This window comes from Peromyscus eremicus, chromosome 12 (genome assembly GCF_949786415.1).
Source record: "Peromyscus eremicus chromosome 12, PerEre_H2_v1, whole genome shotgun sequence".
NCBI classification, from domain to species: Eukaryota; Metazoa; Chordata; class Mammalia; order Rodentia; family Cricetidae; genus Peromyscus; species Peromyscus eremicus.
The window spans coordinates 2987384-3007980 of NC_081428.1; the positions used below are offsets into that span (position 1 = coordinate 2987384).

At 47.9% G+C, this 20597-nt stretch overlaps 1 protein-coding gene across 2 annotated transcripts in view; it reads left to right on the forward strand.

Moving 5' to 3' along the window:
• The window catches only part of Erg (ETS transcription factor ERG), a 99806-nt gene that overhangs the window by 55260 nt on the left and 23949 nt on the right, over window positions 1–20597 (forward strand). For both annotated transcript variants that reach the window (XM_059277314.1, XM_059277315.1), the window contains exon 3: window positions 13163–13314. In XM_059277314.1, coding sequence (XP_059133297.1) covers window positions 13163–13314 — 152 coding nt within the window. The remainder of the gene's footprint in view (window positions 1–13162; window positions 13315–20597) is intronic.

The window sequence follows — 20597 nt, forward strand, 5'->3', positions numbered from 1 at the left end:
GATCCCTCTGCCTCCACCTTCGAAATGGCTGGGATTACAGGAAAGTACCACCAGACCTGATTTATGCAGTGCTGGGAACTGAACTTAACACCTCACGCATGACAGGCAACTGTGCTACCAACTGAGCTGCATCTCCTGCCCGGTGATGAGCCACTTTAACAGTGTGCCCCGTGGAGTGTGAGTAAGGTCATAGAAAGGGCAGTGGGCCACTTGATTGGCCCTTTGATCTCAGACATGATGGTTATTTACAGTCAATTCATTCCACTGGGGTTGTGAAGCACCTGCTATGTACAGTCAGTATTCTAAGGCTGGAGCAATAAGAGCCTTGGTTGTTGGGTGTGTAAGGGAGGGAGGCAGCCATTTGATCTGCTGACTCGTTAAAATACACAATGAGCTGGGAGAAAAGGAAGGCAGTTCCAGACAAGGTGGCTCAACAGGGTCACCTTAGAAAATGACATCTGATCACACACCCAACAGCAGAGGAGGAGGAGATCTGTAGCTTAAGTTTTCCTGCCTGGCCCACAGTCAGGGCAAATCTCTCTCACCTGCCAGTCCCACAGCCTCTCAGACCCAACCAAGTAAACACAGAGACTTATATTGGTTACAAACTGTATGGCCGTGGCAGGCTTCTTGCTAACTGTTCCTACAGCTTAAATTAATCCATTTCCATTAATCTATGCCTTGCCACATGGCTTGTGGCTTACTGGCATCTTCACATGCTGTTTGTCATAATCGTGGCGGCTGGCAGTGTCTCTCTGACTCAGCCTTCCACTTCCCAGCTTTATTCTCCTCCTTGCCCCGCCTATACTTCCTGCCTAGCCAACGACCAATCAGTGTTTTATTGATTAATTAGCAACACATTTGCCATACATCCCACAGCAGAGATCTCTTGTCAAACAGTGGAAGAGCGTCCTAGTAAGGGGGTGCCCTGCGAAGGCCCTGTGATTAGCCTGAAACCACAGGAAGGCTGTCCACTTGACGTGTAGTGACCAGGGGGAGGGACCGGAGGTGGGTTTGCAGAGGTCCCTGTGAAGGACCTTGGCTTTACTACAGAGCAAGCTTGCCAGTGAAGGAGGGCTGCGAGTTTCCTCAGACTCCGCGGGTCTTGCTGGCACCGGGGATGAGGCCGAGGGCTGGGTGCTCTTGCAAGGCACTGGGGTGTGTTGTCCTGGGGCTCTGCAGAACAACAGAGTGACAAGGGCAAGGAGAGGCGTTGCGGGATGTGCATGCCCTGGGAATGGAGCTAAGTGCCCTGCTCCTGGGGTGAACAGTGTGAGGAAGGAAGGAGTCAGGGACAGGGTAGAGGTTATAAATCAAGCACACGGTGGGCAAACCAGAGCTGGAAAGCACCTTGGGCTCAGAGCCCAGGCTGCTCTTCAGTGACAGCTTTTACTCTGTGACTCGGCTCCGACAAAGACCAGGTAAAACGTGGGCTCTCCTGCCTCCGTTGGTTCTGTAAACCTTCACCCAGTCCACCAATGGGTCCCAGCCCAAGGGAGTTTTGCCTACAGGTGGAGGCTGGCAATGTCTGAAAGACACTGTGTGTGTGTGTGTGTGTGTGTGTGTGTGTGTGTGTGTGTGTGTGTGTGTAATGAGGATTCCCTAGGTTTAGGGCAATGGAGGCCAAGGGATGTTGGTGTCACAGGATGGCAGGCACCACCCCTCCAGCAATGGCCTGACTCTGCCTGCTCACAGTGTGTGAAGGAGACCCAGACTCCCCAGCAGCGGGTGGTAGCGTCTTCAGCAATATTGTTTCTGCTCACTGCCATAAAGATGAGGCTGTGGGGAAGTCTGTCAAGGGAGATGTCGCTCATCCCCCCAAGGGGGATGGTTTAGTTGGTAGTGTGCTTGTCTCTCATTCACAGCCCTGGGTGTCACACCCAGATTTGCGTAAGATAGGCAAGGTGGTTCCCACCTATAATCCCAGGACTCTCAAGGCAGAGGCAGGCAGATTAGGAGTTCAAGGTCAGCCTTAGCTACATGGAGTGTTTGAGAGTCACCTGGTCTATATAAGACCAGGCCTCAAATGAGTGATTAACAAGACAAAAAAAAAAAAAAAAAAAAAAAAAAAAATCTCCAGGCCGGGGGTGGTGGCGCACACCTTTAATCCCAGCAGAGCCAGGCGGATCTCTGTGAGTTTGAGGCCAGCCTGGTCTACAGAGCGAGATCCAGGACAGGGACCAAACTACACAGAGAAACCCTGTCTCGAAAAAAACAGCAACAACAAAAATGTCTCCAGAGATCAGCAACAGGTAATCTAAATGCAGAGAATGCCTAGGACCCTGTGATGATTGAGGTAAGGGTGAGGTCTGCTCTAGGGGCCAGGAGAGAGAGCTGGGGAAAGCCACCACTGGCCAACATTTCTATAAGGCAGTTACTGTTTAGAGAGTATTTTACCATAGAGGATATCCGATTTCCTTAGTGAGACTACAAGATGGCGAAGTTGTAGTTAGACTCATCTGGTGTTTTGTTTTTTTTCCTACTGAGGTTCTTGGGATTTCTGAAGGTTATAGCCAGCTCGAGCCCACCCGCCATAGGCATTTTGTCCTCAGACCCACGTCCGTCTTCATTCCCTCTGGCCTCCCCACTTAGCTGGACATTCTCTTTGCTGGCAGGGACAGCAGGGCCTTGTGCGGGCAATGGTAACGCAGCGGTGTGTGCCCCCTTCGCTCTCTGTGGTCTCGTGTCTGCGCTTGAGCTGGTCAGCGCCGCTGTTTCACCTCCCTTCACTTTGTATCTCCCGTGGGAACTGCACCTCAAAGTCTTAACGGTGGACCCTTTACAGCGGCCATCGGTGAACATCCGCTGCCCTAGAAATAAAACTTTAAAAGTTGTGTTTCAGGGCTCACTCTTCACAGTTTCTATGTGTGTCACTGTGTTAGAAATGGTGCCTTGCTACAAACAATCCCTAACACAGGTTTTTAATGCCAAGAACTCTGTGTGCAGCTAACTTGTGTTAAATATTTGAAGCAGTTCACAGGCTTCTTTTCCCACTTGCTTTTTTCTCGCTTGGGTTTGCGATACATATGTTTCCTTGTACTTGGGGAGCCTTAGGCATTATTTGGGGGTCAGTGACATTCCCTGGACTAATTGCATTTGCTCCTTTCTGCCTTGGGGCTCTGACTTGAGTTGGCAAGCAAGTTACCTCCTAATTAAGCTCAGCTGCCTCCAGGCTGTGGCTGGCACAGGCCTTGGAGACTCTCAAATGAGTGGTCTTTCCTAACAGTCATGGTGAGTGTCTTAGTCAGCTTGGGTTTCTATGACAAAAATACCCAAGACTGGGTAGCTTATAAACAACAGAAGTGTATTCCTCATATTTCGAGAGACTGAGAAACCCAGCACCAGGGCACTGGTGGATTTGGTGTCTGGTGAGCACCTGTTTCCTGTCCACTGAGGGTAGCTTCCTGCTGCATCCTTGCATGACTGAGGAACAAACTCGTTGTTCTCTCTCTGTCTCTGTCTCTGTCTTTGTCTGTCTCTCTGTCTCTGCCTATCTCTCTGTATCTCCATCTGTCTCTGTTTCTCTATCTCTCTGTCTCTGTGTCTTTCTGTCTCTGTGTCCTTCTGTTTCTCTTGCTGTCTCTGTCTCTCCTCTCTCTCTCTCTCTCTCTCTCTCTCTCTCTCTCTCTCTCTCTCTCTCTCTCTCTCTCTCTCTGCTGCTGGATATGAATGCCTGTTTGCAGTCTGTGAGCACCAGAGGTTGATCAGATAACTTACCACAAAGGCTGGGGGTCTCACTGAACCTGGAAGTTTTCTACTAGCTCGTCTAGCTATCTAGTCAACCCGGGGATCCCTTGTCGCTGCCCCACAAGCTCTGGGATTATAGGTAGGCGGCCACACCCACTTGGCTCTTATGTGGGTGCTGGGGATCTGAACTCTTGCGTGACAAGCATTTTATCCCCTGAGCCATTCCCCTAGCCCTGGAGTTGTCTTATATAAAGACACCAACCCTATCCTGAGGGGAAGACTCCATTCTTGGGTCCCAGCATCCTCCCAGAATCCACCCAACTCCATCACGTTGGGTTCCTACATCAGAATCCCGTGGGGACCCACCCACACCTGCCACAGAGAGGCCTGCGGGCAGTGGCTCCTTTTACTTGTGTGGACCCCATGTCTTGGTGAAGGTCATCTCACCGTGCTGCAAACGTGAGACATGGGTGTACAGAGGGCAAGGTGAGGAAGGGACACAGAGGCCGGCGCTGCTGTTTGCTGTCTCCCCTTCCTCCCTTCTCCTCGGGGTCCTGCCATCTTTACTCCCTTGGGGGCCAAACATGCAGACTATTTTGTAAACGAAGGGACACAGGGCCTCGATCCCCCCTAGGGTTGCTGAAGGGCTGCTGCTGGGGGAAAGGGCCTTTGCTTTGGCATTTTCTGTCTTGAAAGTAAAGTCATTTCAGTTTATCAGAATTTACATGTTTTAAAACATAAAAATCCAAAGCTTGGGGATGGGGAAGTGGCCCAGTAACGTGTTTTCTGTGAGGACCTGAGTTTGGATCCTAGCGTCCATGTGAAAGCTGGGTGTGGTAGCGTAGCACCTCACCTCTAATCTTACCCTCAGGTCGGGGCAGAGACAGGTAGACCCCCCTGAGTCTCCTTGGCAACCTAGCCTAGCCTAATTTGTAAGTTGTCAGTCCCAGTGAGAGACCCTGTCTTAAAAAACAAGCTGGGAATAGACTGAGGAGTGACATCTGACATCAACCTCTGGCTTCCTCAGGCATGCACACACATGTACTACACAGTATCAAACACATACACACTACATACACCACACACATACACATGAATACACACATACACACTACATACAACACACACATATACATGAATACACACACAATACATACAACACACATGTACACACAGTATCAAACACATGCATACACACTACATACACCACACATACACATGAATGCACACATACACACACAGTAATACACCACACACATACACATGAATACACACATACACACACAATACATACATCACATACACACAACCCCTCACGGCCCCAGAATGACTCAGTGATTTCTCTCTGAAAAATGTATTTCAGATAAAGCTAAAGAAACTCACACGTAGCTGAGATGTTGTATCTGATCTCCATTGTGGAACTATAGACATCATGTTCTATAGAATATTCTAATCCCAAATAGCAATCCCTCCACAAATTTTGAATTTCCCTCTGGTTTTCAAGACCCAAATGAGGTACTGTCTTGCTGATGGCCATTTTTGGCTATAAATAGAAGCATGTATTTAAATAATTAAACTTCTCGGGGAAATGTCAAGCCCCTTTTGGGAGACAAAGAACGAACTGTTGTCGAGTTAACGTTTAATTAATTTTGCCTTCGACTGCTTCGGAAAGGGGGAGGAACAGGGTTGCTGGGAAGAGGCAGAGATTCCAGGTGTAAGAGAATATTTAGCCAGAGTAAAAATAACAGGCAGCTGTGAGGACAAGCCTGCATGGTTTCAGTTTGAGCCTGGAGTTGCACATGAATCATGCCGAGCCCCACCTGCTGCCTGGGCCGTGGGGTCTGAAGCAGCTTTTCCACTGCGTCTGATTCAGAAATAAAACAGACCCACCAATTACCCCGGAGCTGGCCAGACAATCCACTCCTTGTCTGGGGTCCTAAAAATACCTTTTGTGGGGAGTTGCTTCCATTCACACTGTGAAACCTAGGTCGGGTGGTTTGGCTGATTAACACTAGGCAGGGGCTTTGGGGAGGAGGTTTGATTGAGTTATACTCCAATGGGACCCAGGCCTGGAGAACTTGTCTCTAAGCCAGCCCTGTGTGGGGTGGGGGTGGTCCTCTCATGGAAACGATCCTTGTCTCTTAGGACAGCTCCATGAATCTTTATTAACGTGTGTGTGTGTGTGTGTGTGTGTGTGTGTGTGTGTGTGTGTATGTGTGTGTGTGTGTTTCTGTGTGTGTGCGCATGTGTATGTGTTTGTGTGTGTGTATGTGTGTGTGTGTGTGTGTTTCTGTGTGTGTGCGCATGTGTATGTGTATATGTTTGTGTGCGTGTGTGTGTCTGTGTGTGTATGTGTTTGTGTGTGTGCATGTGTGTGTGTGTGTTTCTGTGTGTGTGCGTGTGTGTATGTGTGTGTTTCTGTGTGTGTATATGTTTGTGTGCGTGTGCGTGTGTGTGTGTGTGTGTGTGTGTGTGTGTGTGTTTGTGCATGTGTGTGTGTGTGTACCCCTGTGTGTAAATGCATGTGGAAGCCAGAGGATAACCTTGGCCATCATTCCTCAGGCACCACTCACCTTGTCTTGTTACCTGAGACAGGGTCTCTCTCTGGCCTGGAGGAACCCAGGAAGCTAGGCTGGCTGACCAGTGAGCTCCGGGATCCCTTGTCTCCACCTCTCTTGTGCTGATTTTTCACTTGGCTCTGAGGATCGAGCTCACATCCTCATCCTCGTAAGGCAGGAACTTTACTGACTGAGCTAGCACCCCAGCCCTAGCATGTGGTCATTATGGGATGTAAAGTGAAGGCGCCTTAGCCACTCTGGTGTGGCCCCCTGAGGACAGGGACACTGATGTCACCTGAGGCAGTGCCTGCTGTAGAAGGCTCCATGCACATTTGTGGGTGGAGGAGTAAGGCAGGTGCCCAGCCCCTGCTTGCTGGGGAGTGCGCCCTGATCCCTGTGGCTCAAGGACAAAGGCAGGATGGACCTGGCTCCTTGGCTGTGTCTCTGGGAAGGAGAACCCTGTCATAGCAGCAAGGACATTTGAAAGCACAGCTAGGAATGTCCCAGGGTAGGACAAAGAATAAAGCTGTAGAGGGTCACCTTTCTGTGCGGGGGAGTGAGAGCGAGCTAGGTGAAGGACAGGTCTTGAAGGACAGCCAGGTATGTGACAGATTGGGTAGGTCGGCTCTACCACTACACACAAAAAGATGCCTCAGGTTTCCCAAGTTCCACCTTGGCTGACCTTGTACAGGACCCAGTGCCCCCTCCAGCTGTTCTTACGGGAGGGTGAACCCCAGGCTGAAGGTGGCTGGAGAACTCGGGTTTGTGCTGGGTGACATTCCTGGATAAATGAGGGCCATTCACACTCACAAGGGTGGTGACAAGTAACACAGCGTGGACAGCACTTGCCAGGCTAATGGCCACAGCTCTGCCGTTTACTGCGGGCTTGTTCCATGATGGAATCTGCCCGGCTGTAAGCAGACACCATGTGAGAAAATAGATTGCAGATGCCAAGTTTATTTTGTTTTTTTGAAGACTTTCAAAAGATCTCATTTTATATTTCTCAGTAGGTTTTTCCAGGGTTATTACTTCTTCTTTTAAAAAAAGGGGCGGGGGAGTATGTATGGAAACTACTGAAAGAGACTTTCTTCTTGGGCTGTACGCCACTCGGTCTTAAAAATCTGGTCAGTGTCCTTCCCAGCAGCCCGTTGTCTGTCCTGGTCCTCGACCGTCTCTTCACGGGCCGATGACCTGAGTCGGGTTCATTCCCACTCAGCTCCCTTGGCCTGAAACTTCGGCTCGGCCTTTCTTTCGTGCTTACGTATGTCCATCCATCATCTCTGTGAAGCATGCACCCTGCAGGGCACCTCCTGAAACTTCTAGAGAATGACATGTGACCTTCAACTGCAGAGTCAGGTGACTCAACCAGACTTCAGGATCATATGTATGTCCACACAGGCACTGCCTTCTTCAGAACTCTCTCAGAAGCTCTGCCTTCCTCCCATGTGGGTGCTCCCGACTCAGTCAACAAAACACGTGTCCTCACCAGCCAGCTCCACTCTGAGGAGGAGATTCTTTGGAAAATATTCAGTACTGAAGGAAAGGAGTCTTTTGAGAGGCCATCCAACCACATCTTGCTTGTGTGGATGTACCAGTGAAATTGTAGTGTACTCTGGGAAAGAGCTTGAATTCAGGACCTTGGATACCAGAGTTTAAATGCCAGCTCTTCTAGGACTGGTCATGTAGCTTTGGGCAAGTCATCCTATCTTTCTATGCTTTATCTGTGACACTGCTGCTTACTATGACGGTCCCTCGGCACTTGGGGACAGGATAAGCTCAGTTGAAGAACCGTGAGACTTTGTTCTTCGAGATGTATTTTTTTTTTTAATTTACATGTATGTGTGTCTGTATAAGTGTATGCCGTGTGTGTGGGTGCCTGTGGAGGCCAGAGGAGGGTGTCAGACCCCCTGGGACTGGACTTACACGTGGCTATGATCTGCCTGATGTGGGTGCTGAAAACTGAGCTGGGGTCCTCTGGAAGTACATCCAGTGTTTCTAACCTCTGAGCCATCTCTCCAGTTTCTATGAGTTTAAAGGAATACAGTTTCTGTGTTTAAAGGAACACTTGCCTGTTTCTGGTGCTGATAAGATTTCTTTTTCTTAAATAAAGCAATACCTGAATTGATGACTTTGAAAAAGATTTCCTGCCGGGCAGTGGTGGCGCATGCCTTTAATCCCAGCACTCGGGAGGCAGAGCCAGGTGGATTTCTGTGAGTTCGAGGCCAGCCTGGGCTACCAAGTGAGTTCCAGGAGAGGCACAAAGCTACACAGAGAAACCCTGTCTTGAAAAACAAAAACAAAAAAAAAAAAAAAAGAAAAAGAAGAAAAAGATTTCCTTTCTGCTGGCCCTTATGTGTGTCTGTTGTACATGGGCTGTGCCAGGGAGTGACCAGATCTCCAGCTAGGACATCATGCCCGGGCTGCACTGCAGACTTTAAATTACAACAGCATGTGACCCAAGAAGTCCTTGTCTACCTCAAATTAAGGGTTGTTTTTTTTTTGTCTTTCAAAGTAGATCCTCTTTCCTTCACTCTGCGCAGGTGACGAAGTGTGGTGGTGAGTTCAGGCCACCTTGCATTCTAACTTGTCTCAACAGGGCATCTCTATCCCACCCCACCCCCTTCTTATTTTATGTGTATAGATGTTTTGCCCTGTGTGCATGTCTGTGCACTGCTTGTGTGTCCAGTGTCCAAGGAAGCTAGTGGACGTCAGATCCCCCAGGACTGGAGTTACAGATGGTTGTGAGAAGCCGTGTTTGTACGTTGGGAATTGAACCCAGGTCCTATAGAAGAGCAGCCAGTGTTCTTAACCACTAAGCTACCTCTCCACCCAGCCTAATCTTTTGTGTGCTCTCCACCTCTGTAAGATGTAGGTGGCATCTGTTGAGCTGTTTTGAGGACGGGTTCCCACTAGGCAGGGCCCCACACATGTCAGTGCCGGGCCTTCCTATGACGGGTCCTAAGGGATTACCACAGACAAGATGGGGGTGAGAACAGAGCAGCTCCAGCTCCTTAGTGTTTGTTGAGAAGCTGCTTCGGGCGCTGGACCATGCAAGATGCGCCTTTCCTCCAGAGTTAAAGAGTTTCTTTAGTTATTGAAAAAGTTATAATGTTCAGAATCATGGCTCCATCCTTTCTTCTTCTTTTAATAACTAAATGGAATAGGATAAAACATCATGTATTTTATCTATTATTCTAGAGATAGAAGTTTTGAAGATGGGTCTACTGGTTTCCTTTTGGTCTTTTCTATGGTGAAGGATGAGATTAGAAACTCACTAACATGAATTATGCCTGAGCTTATTAAATGAACACAGAGTAAACTTTGCTAAAGGCTGCCTATGTTGTCTTTGTGTGCTTGCTTGTTTAGAGACCGAGTTTCACTACATAGCCCAGGCTGGCTCCAAACTCACTCTGTAGCCCAGGCTGGCCCCAAACTCCTAATCCTCATGTTTCAACATCTACTCTCCCTGGCTTTGGCTGTATTTTAAATAGTTATATATAGTTTGGGCACACACACTGGCAAAATGCAACATGGCAACCCATTATATCCAGATTTGGTAATGGGGGGAGTTTCCTTCATTTCATAGAAAAGCTCTAAAAATTCATGTATAGAACGCATGTCCTCAGCTGGGAAAATTAAACTGTCAGGAATTAAGTGAGGGACAAGGGTGTGTGTGTGTGTGTGTGTGTGTGTGTGTGTGTGTGTGTGTGTGTGTGTTTGTGTTCTAGTATTTGTAAAGCAATGTGGGGCGATCAGATACGAGACTCCTAAGAAACTTTAGGGCCAGCAAGCTTGATATACTCAGTGGTAGACAATAGGAGACCCTATCTCAATTAATAAGGAAGTAGGTGAGGACCAACACCCACGGCTGTGCTCTGGCCTCCTTATGCACACAATGGCATTCATATGTCTACACACACATACACACACACACACACACACACACACACACACACACACTCACACACACTCAGGTGATGATGGACAAAGAGGTGGTTAAACCCCAGATGCCACATCTTTCGGGCCCTTGATGTTCAGGTGATTAATTCCTTTGCTGGATAAGAAAGAACTGCCGGTGCCTGGTATACAGTAGGCGCTCTATAAGTTGTCTAAATGAATGAGCAAGTGATTTAAACTTTACAGTCATTTCTGATGTTGCTTTCATGCCCTGGATACCATCTACTATCAAAAAACTTTCTCCAAATGCTTAACTTCTCTCTCCCAAGTATCTTTGAGACAAATACACCAGAACATTCACACCGCACGAGGTTGACGGATTTTTCCAAAGGATTAGGAAACTCTGTCTCAAGCAAAGATACTGTGGATTTGATATTAGGATGAGTCTCATAGAGATAAACATTTGAAGCCAGGAAAATATAGCATCAAGCAGAAATCATGCATGTGTAGACAGCACTGGAAATACACAGACCCTGCTCCGTGGGAACATGGACAGTTGTTATTCTTAAATCGCCTTTGTATCAGTACAGCTGTGAGTATTCTACAAGACAGGCTGTGTGTTCCCAGGCCTTGCGAGGACCTCGGGATGCCACGCTGGCATCACCTGCTCAGAGAGCTTGTTGCCATCCCCTTGGTGCCAGCTCTGAGCTCCTCTGTGGTTCTGGATGCATTGGCAAGTGAGGCTGAGGAGAAATCTCTATTTCGAAGCCCTGGATACTGTGTAAACTCTTCCTGGGCACCGGGTCCTCAGCCAGGCATTCCTGTCCACAGTTCCGCCAAGGCCTCTGGGTGAGAAATGGATTTCACTACTCCATTTCAGTTCTGTCCTGCTCATAAAGCAGCCCTGCACACCCACCTTAGGTGCTTTTGCCCTTCTCAGATTCGAAGGTCAAGTCCATGGCCAGCCTGAAGTTCTGTGGTTCTACAAGTTACCTGCAAAGCTGAAGCTAGAAAGCCTCAGAGAAGACAAACAAAGCCCCATAGAGGCAGAATTTCAACATTAGATTAAAAATCTGAAGAGTCTTGGGGTGTCTAAGATTTCTAGGAATACGGAAAATGGAAACCAAACCACAGTGAATCCATGTGCTGGGTAGAGTTTCAGAGATGCTTCCAAAATTCTACTTTGGTTAATGTAGCCAGAATGTAGAGATACCACTGCTCTGGTGATCCAGGGTTATCCATCTGTGGGCTCACATCTGAGGAGACAGCCGTTTGTTCTTCGTTCTCTGATGAAAGTGAATTTCTTCTTCTTTTTTAGAAAATATTTATTTTATTTTATGTGTATGTGTGTTTTGCATGCATGTTTGCATGTGCATGCCTGATGCCTTTAGCAGTCAGAGGAGGGCATTGGATCTCCTGAAGTGGGAGTTACAGATGGTTGTGAGCTACCATGTGGGTGCTGGGAACTGAACTTGAATTCTCTGCAAGAGCAGCAAGTGCCCTTAACTGCTGAGCTGTCTTTCCAGCCCCTAAACTGGTTTTCTTACTTGACGTTTACCTGTGAGGCCTGATTCTGATAGCTCTCAAACATCACTTACACACACACACACACAAACATACACACCAGCATGCACACATGAACACGAACTCATGCACACACACTCACATGTGCACACACACACACTCACACGTGCACACACACATGCACACTTTTTTTTTTTCTAGAAAGGCATGTTTGTCTTTTTGCAGAGACAGTGACTGCCTTACTAATGGTTCCTGTGGCCTGTTCCCAGGGTCAGTGGGGAACACCTCATCTCAAACACAGTGCCGTTTTCAGGTCACTTCCTGAGTTCTCTCAGGCCGCTGGGCTCTCCTCTTCAGCCGCCTCCCTCACCTCAGTCCCCAGCTTCTCTAACTTCCTGGCTGTGCCTCGGCCCCCATCACCTCGCATCCTCAGCACTCCAGATCCTGGGTTTGGCACAGGGATGGGAATCCAAGAGGGGGTTTTCACTGAGGTTTCAGAAGAAGCATCACCCCAGGAGAGCGTCGCTGAGCAGCCCGGGCCCCAGTGTCTGTCTGTCCTGCTGGCCCTGCTTCCTGTCCCTGGGCAAGAGTGAACACCAGCTCTCTGTTCCCCGTGAGTGTTCCCAGTCAGCTGTCGCAGAGGGAGTCTGGACATGACGGTTTCCGAAGGAGCTGCCCAGCAAAACAGAAGCCAGACAGCAGCTTGGCCTCCCACTTGCGTGTTCTGTTTCTCCCGAACGTGGGCACCAGCGTGGTCTCAGACTGCGGTGCAGGCTGCCAAGCCGTGGCAACAGGCATGCTTCGCTCACGGTTCTGCAGATGGGGCAGCCAAGGTCAAGGTGTCCTCTAACCCCAGGGCTTTCTCCACGGGTTAGAGGTGGCTGCATCCTCACGTGGAGGGAGTGGAGCAGTGAGGGGCGCGGGGGTTCTTTTCCGCTTTCTTCATATTTGTTGGTCTCGTACATGTGTGTGTGCGTGTGTGTGCAGGTATGCACACTCATGTGTGTGCCAGCGGAGGCCAGAGTTCAGAGTCTGGTGTGTTTCTCAGTCATTTTCCACCTTAGTATTTGAGACAAAGTGTCTTCCTGTAGCATGGAGCTCACCGATGGGCTAGACTGTCTGGGCAGCACCAGGACCGTGGGTGTACATTCCCCATGCCAGGCTTTTGAGTGGGTACTGGGGATCCAGCTCAGGTCTGCATGTTTGCATAAGCGATTTACCCACTGAGCTGACCCCCCAGTTCCTCACCTCCTCCTCATCCTTTTGTTACTGGCTCTATCCTCATGCCCTGGGCTAAATCTGGTGACCTCTCTATACCATCACATGGGGTTTATAGCTTCAACATGTGAATTTGGGGTACCACAATATTCTGACTTTTTTTAATGCTTTCACAGTCTTTCCCACATTGCCTCTCACTGGACGCCTCCATACATCACAAGCCCCGAGCCCTGCTCTTTGGGTACCCTACTAACAGAAGGATTTGTCTTCTCCCACAGGAACTCGCCCGATGAATGCAGTGTGAGCAAAGGTGGGAAGATGGTGGGCAGCCCTGATACTGTGGGGATGAGCTACGGCAGCTACATGGAGGAGAAGCACATGCCACCACCCAACATGACCACAAACGAGCGCAGAGTGATCGTCCCTGCAGGTCAGAGGCCTAGGAGTTTCGCTCTCTAACCAACAATTCCTTCCAGGAAAGATGGCCATCTCTGTCTTCCACACATCTCTGTCAGGGACGATAGGCCCAGCATTCCTGCCTGGGGCTGCTCTCTGCTTCACCCCTGTCCCTCAGCCCCAGTCTGTCTCCTTCCTTCATCCTTACCGTCCTCTCTCACGAGGACGTGAGCACCTTCTCCAGGGCCAACCGTACTGCCTGGCACATGTCAGCACTCTGGGTGTTAACCAAGGACAGGTAGGACGAAGGAGGTCTAGCTGCTGGCACACTCCTTGTCGGAGTGGTCAAGGGTAGGCATAGCAGAGCTGGGTAAGCTCCACGGTCCCCGGCTCGAGTGTCCAGCTAAGCGCATCTCTGTAAAGAGCAACAGTAAGCAGGATCAAGCTCCCCGTGGTGTCATGTCCCCCCTTGCTCTGTCATCTTCCAAGCAGGGGAGTTCAGCATGCAGAGACTCATGCAAATACAGGCCTACAAAATGTGTCACCAAAGGGGGGGGGTCCCTTCAGGTATGTCATGACAAGACTTCCAGCAGACCAGAAAGATGACTCTGTCATCAGGCCACCACCAGGGTCCTCCTTTAGGCCTGTAGTAAGACTGTCAGGGGACATAGCAGTGGCAGTCCCGTGGGCCAGAACTCCTCCAGATATTTGTTTGAAGATGGGTGGCATATACTCAGACCATCCATTTGGCTTTACTCAACATCCATTGAGCTGCATGCTCCGAAGTCACCTTGCTTGCCAATGTGCCTTCGCATGGGGGCAGTTCTCATGGACTCTGGGCTCTGTTCTTTATGTGTGCCGGCTACACCGGAGACTGAGAGTGTGGATAGAAGGACAAGGGGGGCATGGCTGGATGTGAATAGGAGGAAGTAGAAACCCAAGGGGAGCCCACCCTAGCCCACCTGCCTCTTTGCTTCCTCCTTAAAAACTTCATTTCTTCATCTGGGGTAAACAAAGTCTTAATCATGTAAGATAGAGGACCAAGCTTAGCAGAGGCCTGCCTCAAACACCCATCTTGTCTTGTAGAATCGTGTCGGGTGGTGCAGCGTTGGGCCATCTTGTATTTCTGAGATATCATCGAGGTGCTTCAATGTTATCAGTCTTTTCGAGTGAGGCCAGTCTTTGGTTGTTCCGCATGGGGAAATGAGGTGAAGAATCAGTCTGGTCAAGTCAGAGTGTCAGCGGGTCTTATTCTTAGGCACTTGTTCAGTGCTGGCTGGACAGAGCAAAGGAGGCTTCTGCAGACGGGCTCCAGTTGGCATTGGGTAGAGGGCTGTTTCTTCATTCTGAAGGAAGCTTTCTTTCAGCTGTCCCCTTTTTGGGTTGCTTCATGCCAATGTAGGCAGTTATTCAGTTAATGGTGTTGGTAAGAGAGTGAGCTGTGGATGATTTTGCAAGTTGTGAATTTTTCAGTTATTGGTCAAGCTCCAGGTATGTGTGTTCACATGTCCACAGATGAACACACACACACACACACACACACACACACACACACACACACAGAGCAGCTATTCTATCTATCCCTTTAGCAGCAGCACAGGATTTCTAGACATCTCATTCAGACACCTTTGGGGTGAGGAGAGCTCTACACATTGAAATCACCAGACCCGAGTCTGACTGGTTCCTGGAACTCCTGCTGGTTAGATGCAGGGCCTGGTACCCAGCAATGTGAACCGAAGACTTAACTGCTGTCGAGCATTTGATCTTTCCATCACTACATGCTGACGTTCATATCAGAGAGAGACAGAGAGGGAGACAGAGAAACAGAGAGGGAGAGACAGAGAGGGAGACAGAGACAGAGACTGAGTTCAGATGCAGGGCTTGGCAACTCTGCACTCTAGAACTGTTAGAGTTCATTTTGAAAAGTTATTCCGTTAATTTTGACCTTGAGACCGACTCAGGAGCTAAGAAGCTCAGAAAATACTAATGAGGAGTAACCATAGGCATGTTCATATGGATGGATATACCATGATCAGGTATATTTACACTGCTTCTTGTGGCAAAATGAATTGAAGAAATATCCTATGTACAGACATATTCAAAAGCAGGATGGACTCAACTTTAGAGTCAAGGAATGAGGTGTGTGGACAAAACGGAGAACTTAACATCAAAGGAGACATGTGTGGTACACATGGTATCTGTGTAAACATGAACATGTGTGCATTCCTCTACTAGCTATGAGATTGCATAGCAATGAGTTCATTATAAACTGAGATACTGTTTGTAACAAATACATTTACTACACTCCTCTAGTAGACATACTAGCTTAGCCTCACCTATTTTAAGCCTGCTCGGAACACCTGCACAGGCAAAATCATCAAACCAAAGCCCACTTTGTAATGAAGTGCTGAACAGCTCAGGTAATGTGTTGACTGAAACCCAGAATGATTGTTCTGTGTCTCTAGTCTGGGAAAAGATCATTCCTCAGCTCCATTTTGTGTCAGCTCAGATTTCCATTGTGACAGATGGCACAAAGCCCCCAAACAGCGCTGTCTCCTGTTCTTGGTTCCTAACAACAGCCCAAATCTAGTAGGTTTAACTCAGAAGTCTGATTTCCCGGTGTTTCCAAGGCTGTGGCCACAGGCCAGTGTGTAGAAACAGTGAATTTCCACTACACACGGAGCCGACTCTGTAGATAGTCTACCGTCAAGGACAATGTCCTTCTGTGTGGTGGTGGTGTGCCTCTGTGTGATGGTGTGCCTCTGTGTGATGGTGTGCCTCTGTGTGATGGTGTGCCTCTGTGTGATGGTGTGCCTCTGTGATTCTTCTTTGTTTGTTTGTTTGTGTTTGTTTTGTTTTTTTGAGACAGGGTTTCTCTGTGTAGCCCTGACTGTCCTGGAACTCACTCTGTGGACCAGGCTGGCCTTGAACTCACAGAGATCCACCTGCCTCTGCCTCCCAGGTACTGGGATTAAAGGCGTGCACCACGACCGGCCGACATGCCTTTGTGATTCTCAGAAGTGCGTGGAATCGAGGCTGCTATTTCATTATTGGTCCTGTATACCAAGATGTGCTAATGGAGTGCGCAGCTACAGAGGAGGGCAAGGTCACAGTCTTCATGACATTCTTAAATGTTGCGAAATGCTGAACAAATGCAATAGGACCTCTGGTTTTAGCAGTTTATAGCATTTTTGAAAGATTTTTCTTTTTGTTTATTCCCTAAAATAGGTGCTAAAATGTTGAGCTCTTCAAACAACTTTTTTTTTTTTGCCAACATTTTAGTTTTGGCTTTTAAAACAATCGGTTCAAACCCTTTGATATCAGTATCTCAGAGACTGAGTGGCCACACCCACATCTTCCCTCGCTCTGCATTCTCTAAGCTTTTCCTGTGTTCCATCACCGTGGACAAAGGCGCCTATGAGGCTGTTCTTTCTTCTCCGTCTCCAAACACTCATGGTGGAAAGCCCTGGCATCGCATCTTACCCAGCCCTTCCGTGTTGAATCACCCAGGAAGTGTCCACTGAGCGTCCATTGCTCAGATACCAGGCTCTTAGGAGACAGTCGAAGAGCACTGAGGTTGCTCTGCCCACTCAGGTGGGTGACAGGAGAGTGTGTGAGAGCTCAAATTAAGGACTGCTGAGTGTTCTAGAATATCAGAGCAAAGGGGGGCATTATAAAAGGCAGGTCGTGGAAGTTCCACTTCCAGCTATCACGATCCCTTTTTCCTCAGCCTCCTCTGTTTCCCTCAGCTTCTTCCCTCTTCCTCGGCTGTCCCCCAGCCCCCAGGCATACTGCTGTGCATACCCTGCCTCTTCAGCCTCAGTGCCTGTCCTGTGCTGTTTGTGCAGCTGTGGTACCCTCTTCCTTCCTTTGCTGACAAACTCTGCTTATCCTTCCAGACCTCTTTTCAATGCTCCCGTCTACATGCTTAATAATTTTCTAGCAAATTGCTTCTCTTATGACATCTGACCAATCGTTTCTTATCACACTTTTGTTTCACTCTACATTCCACAAGGCACATATATGCTTATATAAATAGAGACAAAGACATTTAATTCTAAAATAGATCGGAGATGCTTTATGAGCTGTAAACTATTGGCCACGGAAGTATGACCCAAACTACTGATCGAATTAAAATTCAGATTCAATGCAGTGCAGTTAAAAATACACATGGAAAACTAAAAGTACATGAAGGAAGGATGAATTCATGCTAGTGACAGGTTTGGCCAAGATGCTGTAGTTAAGCCTCTAGTGTGGCTTTTAGCTTCCTGGTAGCCAAGATAAAAAGTGCAATTTGGGAAAACAAAACGTTGTTTTATAGGAGAGGCAGCGCTTCTGTCAGCACAGACGCCTCAAAGCAGTGTCCTTGGAGATTCTGCGCAGTTGTGACCGAGGCTTTCGGCAGCCTGGTGTTGTGAAAGGCTGAGTGAGTAACACTGGAGTCGGCCTGGGAGAGGCAGCAGCAGATTACTGGGGACTCTTCGGTGGCTTCATGTGACAGGGTTTGGAGTTCTCAGAGTGATAAAGGACTGACATGAGCATCCCTGAAAATGATGTTGCTGAGCTGGACCAGGGACCAGAAGGGTGACTAGGACTGGAATCCCGCCCTGCCCATACCCCCCCACCCTGGGCAGGGGGGGGGCGCGGTTCTGACAGCACAACACATTTTCATCACACCGACATTTGTTATTTATGTGTGACTAGATTGTAAGTTGTACAAGGTGCCCGAGGCGCCCTAATCACCAGAGCTGCAGGTAGGGACAGTTGAGCTGACGGTAATTGTCACTCATTAAGCGGGAATCAGAGGATCATGAGAGTTGCATGGGGATTGGAAGTCACAGTTCAAAGTCTCCCTTTAAACATGAGAAAGTAAATACTCAGAGAGATGAAGGCACTGTCCCAGAGTCACCTGCACAGCTGAGTGGGGCCAGAGCCAAAGCCCAGGTCTGCAAAGAACCCATTGGTTAAAACACAAAACCTATACTCAGTCCTCATCTTTCTTTGTCCCCCCCCCACGCTCTCCTGGCGGCCTTGTCCATTATGTCATGTTTCTGTGTGGACTCCTGCTATGCCAACCCCACCGACTAAACCACCACACAAATGAGAACTGAAACCCTGAAGTCACTGCTCACTTTATCTGTGAAGTTAGTAGCTGATGGTGGTTGAGGAAATTGCATGGGGTTATATGTAAGCCTGAAATTTTACAAAATAAGATGATGACAGCTGACACCTACTGTGTACACATGATTGTCAAGCACTCGGACATAGCGTTTCTGGAAATGGTGAGGCCCTGCCAAGATAGGATGCAGGGAGTGGTCACTGTTCTCACTCCCCTGAGGAAGCAAAATCACGATGCCAGGGGAGTTAGTTGCCGTGGATGCTCGGGCCAGTGCTGTGGAAAAGCCAGAATTCTAGCCCAGGGTTGTGTGACTCCCACACAGCTCTTAATCCCATATGACCCCAATAAAAACACCCACGAAGAGCTGGGGGATGACACAGTGGAGTCTGCTGAATTGATGAGATTCTGCAATGACCTTTTCCAAGGGATTCTAAGTGAGGAAGAGAATCATTGTGAGGATACACAGGAAGCTACAGAATTAGTCAAATTTACTATATTAATTGAGGGTGGAATTAGAATTTCAAGCAAAAGTGAGAGTCTATTGCTAACTGTTCCTCACTTCAGGAAAATAAGTTTTAAAAACAGACCTTAATCAGAAGTTGGTTAAGTATAAAGATGGGTACAAAGTAACAAACGTAGTCTCTTCCTGGTTTCACTTATGCTGCTGGCAGCAAAAGTAACTTAAGAGAGAGAGGGTTTATTTCTTTTCTTTTTTTTTTGGTTTTTCGAGACAGGGTTTCTCTGTGTACCTTTGCGCCTTTCCTGGAACTCGCTCTATAGTCCAGGCCAGCCTCGAACTCACAGAGATCTGTCTGCCTCTGCCTCCCAAGTGCTGGGATTAAAGACGTGTGCCACCACCGCCCAGCGAGGGTTTATTTCTTATCACGGTCCTCCGTGGTCCACCTGGGTCACAGTGGCAGGAGCTCGAGATGGCTATCATATCACATCCACAGTCGGGAGCAGAGAGAAATACACACATGTAGCATGCTCATTTGCTTGCTTATGCTCAACACTGTTTCTCTACTTGTATACTATTCAGGAATCCCTGCCTTGGGAATGGTGCTGCCCGAAGGGGGCTGGGACTTCCCAAATCAATCAACTTAATTAATACAATTTCTCATTGATACACTCATGGGCCACCCCAACATAGACAATCCTTCATTGGGAATCTCTTCCCAGGTTATTCTAGGGTGTGTCAATAATCATCATAGTCTCCTAGATGGGGCATAGGAACAGGTGGAATGGCAATGTTATCATGTAGGAGAAGGGATTGGAGAAGCAGCTTTCTATGTTCCTTTTGTTACTTGAGAAAAAAAGAGAACCTTGCTAATAAAACTTTACATTTATTTTAAATAATAACAAGAAATAAGAGAAATAGTGTGGAAATGGCCAAAGCAGTAGGAGAGGGAATGAACATAAAAATAGATCAGTTTTAGGCTTAAACAATGGCTCACAGTGGCTAAGAGCACTGGCTGTTCTTGCAGAAGACCTAAGTTCCGTTCCCAGCACCAGATGGCGCCTCACAGCTGCTGTAGCTCTTAATTCCAGGGAGCCCTGATGCCCTCTTCTGGCCTCCACTGGCACTGCACACACGTGGTGCATAATATGTTGAGAGGGACACCTACACATAAAATAATAAGGAGTAAAATTAGAGCCTGGGATGCAGGTGAAAAAAGAGCTAGCAAAGCAACAGAAAGTGTAAAATCTAGAGGGAGTAATGAAATAACTTACCCAAAGCAATTATGTGTATTTATAAATACATTTACACACACACTAAAATGATTGATAGTAAACGGCTAGAATGAGACATATTAATCAAAAACTAACAAGAATCTGAGAAAAATTAAAATAAAACATTGACAAATAAGATTTTAGACAGAAAGCCTTATTGGGGATGATGGAGGTTTATTATATGATATTGAATTCACAGGAAAGGCATAATGATGATAAACATATGTACCTAGTAACGTAGCCTCAAAATAAATAAATGGCGATGAGGGAAACCGACAAATCCATTTCAGTGCATGAGTTTGATTTACCTTTCTCAGTAATTGGTAAGTCAATAACAAAATTGTGTGTGTGTGTGTGTGTGTGTGTGTGTGTGTGTGTGTGTGTGTTCGTTCCAGAACTCTGCACGTAACAGGTAACATGTGCTTTTAGGTAGGTACGCAAAGGGAAATTTACCAATGTTACCTTGG